Here is an 11,706-nt window from a genome sequence, read left to right on the forward strand (position 1 = left end):
TTTAGGGAAATATACATACTAGGCCTTATCTTCATAAAGTATACAGAGAGCTCTTTTTTGCTCATTTCTATATGATAAAAACAGTAAATTCAAGAAATATTTTGAAAGAGAATTGGAAGGAAAGACAAATGTCATTTTTTTTTCTGTCTGCACTTTTTTAAATTATACAGGCATGTCTCCCTAAAATACCCTCTAGTCAAATCGTAGACATTGGGTAATTTAATGTCTGCAGCTAATAACCCATCTAATGAAGTGTTGGGCAATGAAACCGAATGACTTCACAGACAGTTTAGTCCTGATTGGTCTCTCAAGTTGTCTGTCTCCTGCAGATGAGCTTAAATTCCTTCTACAAACACAATTCAGCAAAAGATACAAAATTTTGCACCAGAGTAAAGTGGAGAAGTCATCTGGATTTTGACTATCATTTTGCCTGATAGCACAAAGGTAACATTACTTGGCCAGATTGCAAGGAGAATGGCCACTGTTAAGTGTCATCCTCTCTCAAAGATTACAGAAAGGGAAGGAGTAACACAATTTTGTTCTTATAGGCAGCAAACTGAAACATGAAGACTACGATTCTACTGTGGTGTCTTCTAGGATCGACTCAGTCATTACCAGTAAGTGCAATATGTTTACTTTATGTACTGACCAGCCTCAGCCGTGTCTCATTTATAGACATTTATCTCTTCGTGCCTTTGGACAAAACCACTCTGTTCTATGACCCATTTTTTTTTTAAGTTTCCAAATTTAACTTCCAAAACAAAAGATGCTAAACTAATAAGGTGTTAGTGTAAAGTTCAATGATTTGCATTTTTTTTAATGCATCCACTTTTTTTTTTTTTTTTGGTTTTCGAGACAGGGTTTCACTGTGTATCCTTGGCTGTGGACTCGTTTTGTAGACCAGGCTGGCCTCGAACTCACAGCGATTCGCCTGCCTCTGCCTCCCAAGTGCTGGGATTAAAGGCGTGCGCCACCACGCCCTGCTCCACTTTATCATGGAAGAATTTCTGTTGTTTCGGCAAAGCAATAGAGTCACATGAGTGACAGAATAGGGAGCTATTTTATTTTCCAAAACAAAATTAAGATTTTCCTGGGGACTAGTTATTTGCTCATGACAAAAAGGGTAAGCTATGCTTTTTCATTTCTCTATTGGATAAACAAAGCATCTAAATGGAATAAGCTCTTTAGCTACAAAACTGTGTGACACACATTATGAAATGGTGAGCCTTTTTTACTTAACACATACAAATTACAAAGTATTTAAAATGGAGGAAGAGGACAGGTGTTCCATCCTTACTTCAGTTGTCCTAAGTTATTTTACAGACACAGAGATGGGCTGTTTTATCTGTACGTGGACTTCTCTTTGATCAAGACACTTAAGATATATACAAGAAAAAGGGCAATAGGTTTACTCTGGAAGAAGGACAAGAGCTCTCAGTCTCACGTGGCTCTTCCACACTCCCCGGTCCAATCAGCAGAGACTCACTGGAAACAGACTTGTCCTGATTGCTAAAACTTATGAGAACAAAACTAGGGGAACATGATGCCCCCCAAAAATTCACAATGACTACACAGATCAAATCATTGTTTAGAGAAAGCTTCGACTGTAAAAAAAAAAATCTCTGCGGAGAAAAAATGAATAGGGAGGATGAAACAAAATAATCTTAAAAAGTTCTCAGTGCAGACTGTCTTTGTAGGGGAAGCAAAATAAAAAGCAAAAGACCCGAAAATGGCCCAAGAGCTGGCGCACTGGAGGAGCAGCCTTCCTGACCTCTGGGATGCATCCAGCAGGGACAGCATTCTGGGGTCGGACTGCGGGGAGGATTTATTGTATTCAGGAACTAGAGTCACTCACTGCAGTAGTCTTAGTATTGACTCTGACACTCACCAAATGACCTTGCCCAGGTCTTCTTTCACCTATAAAACATAAAAAAGAAAAAAAAAATGCACACAACCAGATGATGTGGATTGCAAGGTCATTTCCCCTGAATGTTTAACAAATTTTAATACATAGTAAATACACTGACCAGGAAAGAGACTGGATTTCCATTACAGGATTGACATGTCACGAGCAAGACAAAAATGAGAAGCCTAAAAAAAAATTACAGTAGGACTTGTGGAAGTTTAATTCAAATATTGCAAGGGGGATAAAAAGCAAATGTGCATAGATTTAAGAGTCAGAGTGTAAGAGGAGTCATAACAAAGGAGAGGAACAGCTGCCATAAGTGAGTGGGGGCCAGGGCCAACCCCTGGAGCCTTGACCTGGCACGTCCCCAGCTTCTGATTCTATCTCCTGCATAAAATATTTGAGGACTTAAAACTGCTCCAGAAAACATGGGGTTTATAGTCATAGTGTTGTTTAGGGGTGGCCTGTTCCCTTCCCGATATAAATGGATACAGAACTTCAAGCGCATCTCTCTCACTTTACCAAATATTTATATTCACAGAAGCAGGTTAGCCCTGCTTCGGGACTTCCTCCAACAAAACCGACTCCAGATCAGGTGACACTTCGAACCCAACAGCAGCCAAATCAGGTAAGCATCCAACAAGAGCGAAGACTAATAAACCAGGAAAGGAGGTGTGTTAAGACTGGCAACTTTTTTAAAATCCAGATTTGCACAGTCTTGTGTCTGAAGAGGCTTTTTTCCTTGGGAGAAATAAAAAAAGAATGCAAATGTACTTGCTTTTACATTTAAATGAAGAAAGCAAAGCAGCCTAGTTCTTTTTCCCTCGTATGTGAATTATATGAGCAGGAATTTGGTTTAACAACTATTGGTAAATCTAAACAGCTTTGAAAAGTGGATAGCATCACCTATTTGCAAAGCTGCGACATTCTCTGTGCTTTGAAGATTAAAAAAATTAAAAACAGGTTAAGAGGTATATATGTGTGTATGTATGTATGTATGGCTCACTCACTCTCTTCACCATCTGCCAACTGTGTGTTCTCATGTGTGTGTATATGTCCATGGGTGTATCCATGTGTGTTTATCTGTGTGTGTGTGTGTGTGTGTGTGTGTGTGTGTGTTATGCATGTAAATGAATGTGTGGAGACCAGAGGCTGACATCAGGTGTCTTCCTCTACTGACGAGCCTGGGATCCTTCTTTTCCACCCCCAGCACTGGAATTGCATATGCAGCTCTTTGCTTGGGTCTTCATGCTTGCACAGCAAATGCTGCATCCATTGAGACCTCCCTATGCCCTCCCACGGTTTTCTTAAGTCTCATCACTGCCAATGAACTGATGTTTTGCCGTAAAGCCTATATTTTCATACATATTTCAAGAACCTTGATGATTGCATTGTCTTTTCACGTCTATGTTCCCCACTCATCCAACTCCTACTTTGCTATAAAGGGCCCTGCCTTGCCTTCATCTAGATTCTGAAATGTCCATCAATAGTGTTGGAAGTTCAAACTGTCTCTTTAGTTATTGGACATTGTTGATCATTCAAGTTGAATCAACTTAACTCCTTAAAGAACCTGTAGCTTATACTATTAGAGACATTTTTAGGAGAATGAATATATAATTGGATGTTTGAAATTAAGTACTAAAACAAAAATATTATAACTAATAAACATAAATAAATCACCTGATGAATACCAGAAGCTTGGAACACTGCTAGGCCATCCAGAACAACACAGGAAATGATGAGGCCTCGTATAGACAATTTGAGGGTAGTGAGAGAGCTTGAACCTTTGCTTTCATTGATTCCGAGAGCAGTACCAGCTACCTGGGACTATCTACTATTGACACTGTAGTCGAAATAGATAATCTCTTGTCTAATGCCCAATTTCAATGCCCTGCAGATTTTTCCTTCCATAAATCTAATACCACTGACACAGCTGCTCACTCTGGGGTCAGACCTGCAACTGGTGAGTACTCTTTTATAAATCCTCTCGCTCCCTTTTGCTTAATAAACAGGGAAGTGATGCTGAGCATGAAGGAGAGTCAAGAACATAGTGACATGTCTGTCCACAAGTACACAGGCGCAGGGGCTGGAAGAGGAGCAGGAGAAAAGCCAGAGAGTCAGGTGGCACTGAGTCATTCTTTGACATTTTTCCAAATAAATCCCTCTGTACGGTTTATCTCATGTCCACCTTTAATCTCCAGATCCTGATGCCTCTTCTTTAAGTTCCTGCCACAGACCTTCCTTGGTACCCCCTACTACATTCATGTGGTACATAAACACTGTGATTGCTATTGTCACCCTCTACGGTGACAAGCAAGGACAACAAGATCTTCTCTCTGCTCATAGAACATCTGTAAAGATCCATCTGTTTGGGGAAGAAAAATGTTTCCCTCCTGATCCAACCCAGTGTTCAGATTTAAATATACTATTAATCGGTGTTCTGGACAAGGTATTTTATTCTGTATCTTGCAGCGTTGTTTGGAAATACCTATGAATTCATAATTCACTTCTAAGGGGAAAAAACAATTAGAAAATGTCCAAGAACCATTATTGTAGTTAGAACTGGGGAAATTACGTAAACGATCTCAGATATACCAAATTAAAAAAAAATTAATTCCTGGGGTAGAAAGGAGGACAAATGGCTCAGTGTGTAAAAGCACTTGCAACAAAGGCCTGGAACCAGAGTGTGAAGCCCAGAAACCCCCTAAGGGTGACAGGAGAGAACAGACACTGAAAGCTGTCCCCTAACCTACACAAACACATGCTGTGGCACTAGAACACATACACACTAAAATTTTTCTTTCTTTATTTTTAGTTTAATGTAGGTGGTGGAGAGATAGGCTGGGGGTTAACAGCACTTGTAGAGGGCTTGTAGCAGTGTAATGCAGACAGGACTGTATATTGCTCTTGTAGAGGGCCCGCGATTCGGCTCCCTACACTCACACAGAGCAGTGCGGTTCCCTACACCCACACAGAGCAGTGCGGTTCCCTACACCCACACAGAGCAGTGCGGTTCCCTACACCCACACAGAGCAGTGCGGCTCCCTACACCCACACAGAGCAGTGCGGTTCCCTACACCCACACAGAGCAGTGCGGCTCCCTACACCCACACAGAGCAGTGCGGCTCCCTACACCCACACAGAGCAGTGCGGTTCCCTACACCCACACAGAGCAGTGCGGCTCCCTACACCCACACAGAGCAGTGCGGCTCCCTACACCCACACAGAGCAGTGCGGCTCCCTACACCCACACAGAGCAGTGCGGTTCCCTACACCCACACAGAGCAGTGCGGTTCTCTACACCCACACCCACCACTCACAACTTCCTATAACTCCAGCCTCAGGGGGTCCAGTGCCATCCTCTGTCCTACTGAGACAGCTGCAGTCACAGACACACACACACAGACACACACACACACACACACACACACACACACACACACACTGGCACATATGCATAAATGTAATTAAATATAAAAAATCCTTGGGGAAAGAAATCAATGTTGAGGTTAGTAATGGACCTTGTGCTAGGAAATGAAATGTCTTCATTTCATCTCTGAGATTACACACAATAAAATATTATAGACTTATATATTAAATTCTTGCATTAAATGTATTTTTACCGTTAATAAGTATGTATTAAGGCCCTAGATGTTCAAACTGAAAGAAACATAATGAAAATCCTCTTTGATGCCCCACAGTTCCACCCTGCTGCTGCGGCGCATGGTGCACAGACTCTCCCTTTCACCCTGGGGCCGCTGAATGGACAGCAACAACTGCAACCCCAGGTAAACTGAGGAAAGGCTTTCTGAACCCGAGGGCACTTCTCTCCGCTGAAGCCGCAGGGATGAAGGACCCTATCTCAAAGAATTTGGAGGCAAAATGCAGATAACTTGCAGGTTTTGTTCTACTAAACACAAAGCATTGCAAACTGTTTTCAAGCCTTAAAAAAAATTCCTCACAGTGTTAATGTTAGTAACCAACTGCATAATATGGTGCCATATACATAACTCTTTATTCTGGAAAATCAGGGTTTCTTTTTTCAAAAATGTGGCTTCTTAAGTCATGTTATAGTGACATCCTTATAACTAAATCTATTGCTGTGTTGAGGGATGTTTCTTTTGAACTCATTCGTGGACTTTTGGGAAACAAAGACATAATTTTTTTTGATAATAAGAATTTTGAGAATAAATTTTTCCCTCTAAAAAAGAGCAAAGAAACAGGCAAAGGAAATGCGAGCCTCTTTAATTCATGATGCTGGTGTAATTCATATGCAGATTGCCCAGCTCAGTCAGTCTCAATTGCCTCAATGACCCCTCCATAACCAGGAAAAGATGAAGGAAGAGAGGATGCAGTGGGCTAGGAGCCTACTGTGGGGCGTGGGAGAAATGGGAAGGAGAATGACAAAAGCACACTTGGTCAAAGAGCAACACAACATGGTACTCCCCAGAGAGTCAGAGGCATTAGTGAGCATGTTATAAAAGGTTCAGTGTGGAAGAGCTGACATTGCATGTTCCCCAGCATGCAGGAGTGCTGGGTTATTCTTTCTTCATTCTCTCTGGGGATCCCTCAATGTCCCTGGGTCCCCGTGGCTTTCTCCTAGGCCAAACTCCACTCCCTCAAACCTGTTTCATCGTATGTAGAGTGGATAACTTTATGGAAGTATTTTATTAGCATATATTGTACATAATAATATAATTGGTCATTATGACTGTCTCATTTGGGGCTGAGCATTCAACGGTCTTTTTATTCTCAGCATGTAGATCAGTTAGGAGTCTCTGCCATAGCTGCTGCCCATTGCCAAACAAAGAAGCTTCTCTGACCCAAGATGGTGATAGTAGTACCAATTTATGAGAATACATATGCCCACAAATTATAATAAAATTATAATAAGCATAAATATGTATGGGCATAAACATAAATATTTTAAAAGCAACATAAAATTGGATAACTTTCAATGACACAAACCTAGGGATGTGTTTGAAGCCTATTAAAGGCTAACCTTGGGAAGAGAAGATTCCACAACATGTAGCTAGTCAAATCCCAGATTTTCGTGTACAGTCTGTGTGGTGTAGGAAAGTTATTTTAACCCTAATGTGACTCCCTCTCCTCAAATTTCAAAACAGGTCTTAAAGTAGATGCTTCCTCTAACTGTTGTAAAGATTAAAAGAGTGTCTACAACAGTTTGTACCACATAATAAACACACATGTACCCACTGATACTACTTTAAACAACTTCCAATCGGCAAGTAAGACGACGTAATTCCTTTGTAATTACACTGATGAACAATTAGCTTTCCATTAAGGAGAGACTTCAGTTTGGCATTCTCCAAAATCCTAACCATCCCTTCCTCACCAGTGCTGATGGGTGGTTGGTTTGTTGTTCCTGCTGCTTTAGCTGCTGTTGTGTTTTGCTGTCAGTAAACAAGAAGCTGGCTGGCTTTTACAGAAAGGCTGGCTGTCACTGTTGGCCTGACAGGCACTACTGTGCACTACTCAAATCTTCAGGGTGGTACATACTACGTTAAAAGGTCAATTTTGATTATTTCTTCCTGACACTATGGATTTTCTATTTAAATAAAAATTAACATTTTAAGTCTTTTGGAGTAGTAGAGAATATCCCAGCATGCCGACTCCTGTGCCACTTCAGAGACTCCTAACACTAACCCTGTCATCAACACTTCTCACCTACCTTGAAGAGCTTGACCAGGGCTATGGGTTGCTGAACAACTGTAACCCATAATCCACACACCCCCTAGTACTATATTTTAACAGTGATTTTTGTCCCTTTATTTTTCAGGTGTTACCCATCATTGTGGCACAACTTGGAGCCCAGGTAAGGCTACTGTTAAACAGACTATGATTTTTAATCACCCACGTGCAGAATATGGCTCTTGTCTCAATTCACCAGTCAGGTGCCAGGATTCTGACTCACTCTGCACTGTGTGAGCACTGAGACTAAAAAGGTCTAATTTACCTGGCTGACTGGCAGGTGCACGTGGAAGCTCTTTACAGTTAATAGTGACACAGTCTCTTGTAGACGCCACTGTTAACATCCGTTCTAAAAACGAATGAGATATAGTTGCTCCTCTAGCCACACTCCCAGTAAATGAAGCAGACAGCCACCCCCTGATCCACACTGCCAAGAAAGAAATAATTTAATTGGATGAATATGATGACTCGTGATGTGGGGGATTAATTTGATGTCTAATATGTTTTAGTCATAAGTGTTTATCCCAAAATGCTCAATCTCCCCTTTTTTTCTCTTGCTATTTGCTTTTATGAAAGTTACCGTATTTTTCAGACTATAAGATGCACCTGACCATAAGAAGAACCCAGTTTTTAGAGCAGTAAAACAAGAAAAATAGTAAAAACAGCAATTGAACCATAAGGTACACCCTAATCCCCCACACACACTTTTTGGGGGGGGAAGAGTACATCTTATGGTCTGGAAAATACAGTACTCTTGAGCTCACTGATAAAATTTCCAAAGACCAAGATCAGTATCAGCATCATATGGCAGCTTCATTCCTAAAATCAGAGGTAAATATTAGTATAAAATCCATATAAATTCTTAGTGTTTTAACAGCCATCCCTAAATCTGCAATCCTCCTGCCTCAACCTTTCCAGTGCTGGGATTACAGGAGTGTGTCATCCACTGTACCTCCTCCTACCAGCTCTTTCTTCTAAATCTAAGTGTATCTCAAGAAAAAAAATCTGAAGTGCAGAAAATATTTAAGTACAACATACTCATCAAGTAACATTTATGGTGTATAAAAGTACAGCTAAACCTTAAATTTAAGACTAAACCAGAAATAAAAATTATGTAAACTACAACACAACCACAAGTAAATACCATATATCCATTTAAAATTACATTATTACTATTTTGCAGTAAGACAACTAAGGGGTTGAAATACAAGAAAAAAGAAAGTCAAAATAAACTATATGAATAAAGGTTTCTATTATGTGACTAACAAATTTGTAGAAAACACCTGAAAAACCCATCTTTAAATCATAGGATTGGTTTTCTGTTGCTTTCTTTATTCCTCAGGCTTCTTCCAATGTATTTTTATTACTAAATTATATATATACACATATATACATATATAATTTTCAGATAAAGGTAAGTCACATTATCCAACAATAAACATGAGCAGTCCTAAACCACATCCTGGCATGAGTTTTCTGGTATAGATACCAACCACTAATATATTATTGAAAGTAAAATAAAACTCTTTCTTTATAATATTTAGAAGTATTTAATGTTTTTAGTTATATTATATACATTGTATTGAATATATTGAAATTGCTCTAATTGCTTCTGTTTATCATTTTGCTTTTAGGGTACTCTCCTAAGCTCAGAGGAATTGGTAAAAAGAAAATCTTTTCAGTCACTCCCATTTTAAGTTCCTCACACCTTGCCCAGTGTCCTCTTAGATCTTTTGACCACCACCCATCCCTATGTTCTCTACAGTGAGCCATGCGTTTCACAGCTCCTCAAGTTTGGTTATTCCTTCTTAGCTAAAAACGCTGCCATCCTTGTTCTACTACTGTACATTAACTCAACTGCACGTTACCTTTCTCTATATTGCTATCAGACTCAGAACTAACCCAGCGGGCCATTGCGTACTTTTAAACATTATTTTGATTGACTTAAACTTTTTATTGAAGATTATACACCATTCCATAGATGCAGAAGCAAAGTAATACAAGCATTAATTCTTCAGAAAGTATTAAAGCTGCTGCACTTTCCATTTTATGCAATTTCCCCCTATATCATGGAAGTGATGAATTGTATAAATGCAAATAACTGGAGAATAGGAATTAAAATTCTTATTCCCATCAGTCATAATTTTCATGCAATAATGCACAGGTCATGTTTAGAAACATCTATTTGGATTACTGTGGTATCTAAACATAAAGACAGTGGTAAGGAATTAGGGGCAGGTTCATAGAACACTATTTTTAAATTATGAAGAGGGTGTGTGTTATATTTGCCACATTACCCTAAATAGCTCTCCAGGTGCGACTCGGCAGCTCCTTTGCCAGCACCGACAAGTGGACATTCACATTGTCATGTAACAAGCACTTTAGCAGCTCTCTCACTTTTAGTCCTCACTCCACAAAGTACCTGACAGATAAATTGAGGCTCAGCAAGCTTAAGTGAGCTAAGTCTCAAAAGCAGCAACAACAACCACAAAAAAAAAAAAAAGCGATCCAGAGCCACAGCCATGTGTTCTATTGCATTAGTAGTTTCCAAACATTGTTTTAGGGCAGCCTACGGTAATAATGAAATTGTCACACAGCCCAGCATACACACATGGTTTCACAAAACAATACTTACTCTTATATAGAATATGTTCAGTCTTCTCAGCTAATCCTAATTTTCATACTTTAAAATCATATGCCATGATCCTCAGCTTGCAATGTTCTGTGTTGTTATGTGCCTTTCTCCTCTAGCCGGGATCTAGCTCCGCCTTCAGGATCACTTAAGTCTAAGACAAGGCTTCCCTGGCTAGGGTCTCGGCCCTCAGATCACCTCAGCATAACCATGAGAACTAACTTACATTAATACTACCATGCCCGGGTTAGACCTCGAGCAGAAGCTAACCATGAAAACCTCGGAGATAGAGGTATTCCCTCAGGAACCCCAGGAAATGCACAGGCCGTGCAAACGCCAAGAGAACTACTTCTGACCCAACTAGCTCTGTGCTGCCCTTAAAGGACGCTGAAGAGAGCTTAACAGGACTCAGCCCATGAAGGCCAAGCCTCATTAATCAACTTGCATTCATTTCCCACTAACTTGTAGTCTCCTTTTTTGTTTTTAATTGTTATGGGGAAAAGAAAGGTCAAGGACAGAGAAAGGGCTTGTCAATATTTTGTGGATTTTCTACCTAGCACTTTCTGCAGAATGCCTGACAAGTCCAAGCTGTCCTTTTGTTAGGACTGCCATGCATGTCTGTTCCCTTTTTAAGGAAAAGGGGCCCAGCAATAAATCCCAACACTGAACCCAGCATGAGACTTGGCCCTGCCAGGGACAATTTTCTGATGGAGGGTCTTTGGGATTCTCTCTGACTTTAGCCTCTCCCTCCTGCCACTCCCATGCCTGCCTGCTGTCCTCCAAAGCACAAGGACTGGGTCATCTTGTTACCTTGTCTTCTGTTTCCTTCCCTATTCCAGCCATTGGCCTCGCAAATCATCACGGGCCTCCTTATCCATCCCTTGTTCCCTGGAGGCATTCCACCCTCCAGTCAGGCAGGGGTTAAGCCGGATGTGCAGACCGGAGTCCTTCCTGCAGGGCAGGCAGGAGCAACCCCAGCCAACCAGGGGACTACCCCAGGCCATGTCACAACTCCTGGTGTCACAGATGATGATGACTATGAAATGAGCACCCCTGCGGGCATGCGAAGGGCCACACACACCACGGACGGAACCACTGTAGACCCACCAAATAGTAAGTTGTCCCGGCTTCAGCATTCCCTTTTTAAGGAAAAGGAGCCCAGCCACAAATCCCAGTACTAACACCCCATGCTTGCCACTATGAAGACTGCCTGCCAAGTGGCCTTGTACTGACAAAGACAGACCTCAGTAAAGGCAAGGAGCCTTCTTTGTTCACGGGCATCAATGCACATGAAGGAATAGTTCTACCAGGCTACAAACCCAATGGTATTAACCCTAGCAAAAGAGATTCTGTTGGTGATATAACATCCAACACACACACATACACACACACACACACACACACACACACACACTGACATGCACACACATGTGCACAGGGGGCCTGTAACCAAATT

The 11,706-nt window shown here is 41.0% G+C and overlaps 1 protein-coding gene across 1 annotated transcript; it reads left to right on the top strand.

Annotated features, from left to right (window-relative positions):
* Nucleotides 1-563: 563 nt before the first annotated feature.
* Nucleotides 564-11,431, top strand: AMTN (amelotin; the record flags this gene model as incomplete). The annotated part of the gene is made up of 7 exons (XM_084759812.1): nt 564-617; nt 2,448-2,534; nt 3,804-3,869; nt 5,608-5,694; nt 7,707-7,742; nt 9,253-9,279; nt 11,090-11,431. The coding sequence occupies 7 exons, from the start codon at nt 564-566 to the stop codon at nt 11,429-11,431; spliced, it is 699 nt and encodes a 232-aa protein (XP_084615938.1).
* Nucleotides 11,432-11,706: the final 275 nt, after the last annotated feature.

This window comes from Acomys minous (assembly GCF_964271855.1).
Source record: "Acomys minous genome assembly, chromosome: 15".
In the NCBI taxonomy this organism is placed as follows: Eukaryota; Metazoa; Chordata; class Mammalia; order Rodentia; family Muridae; genus Acomys; species Acomys minous.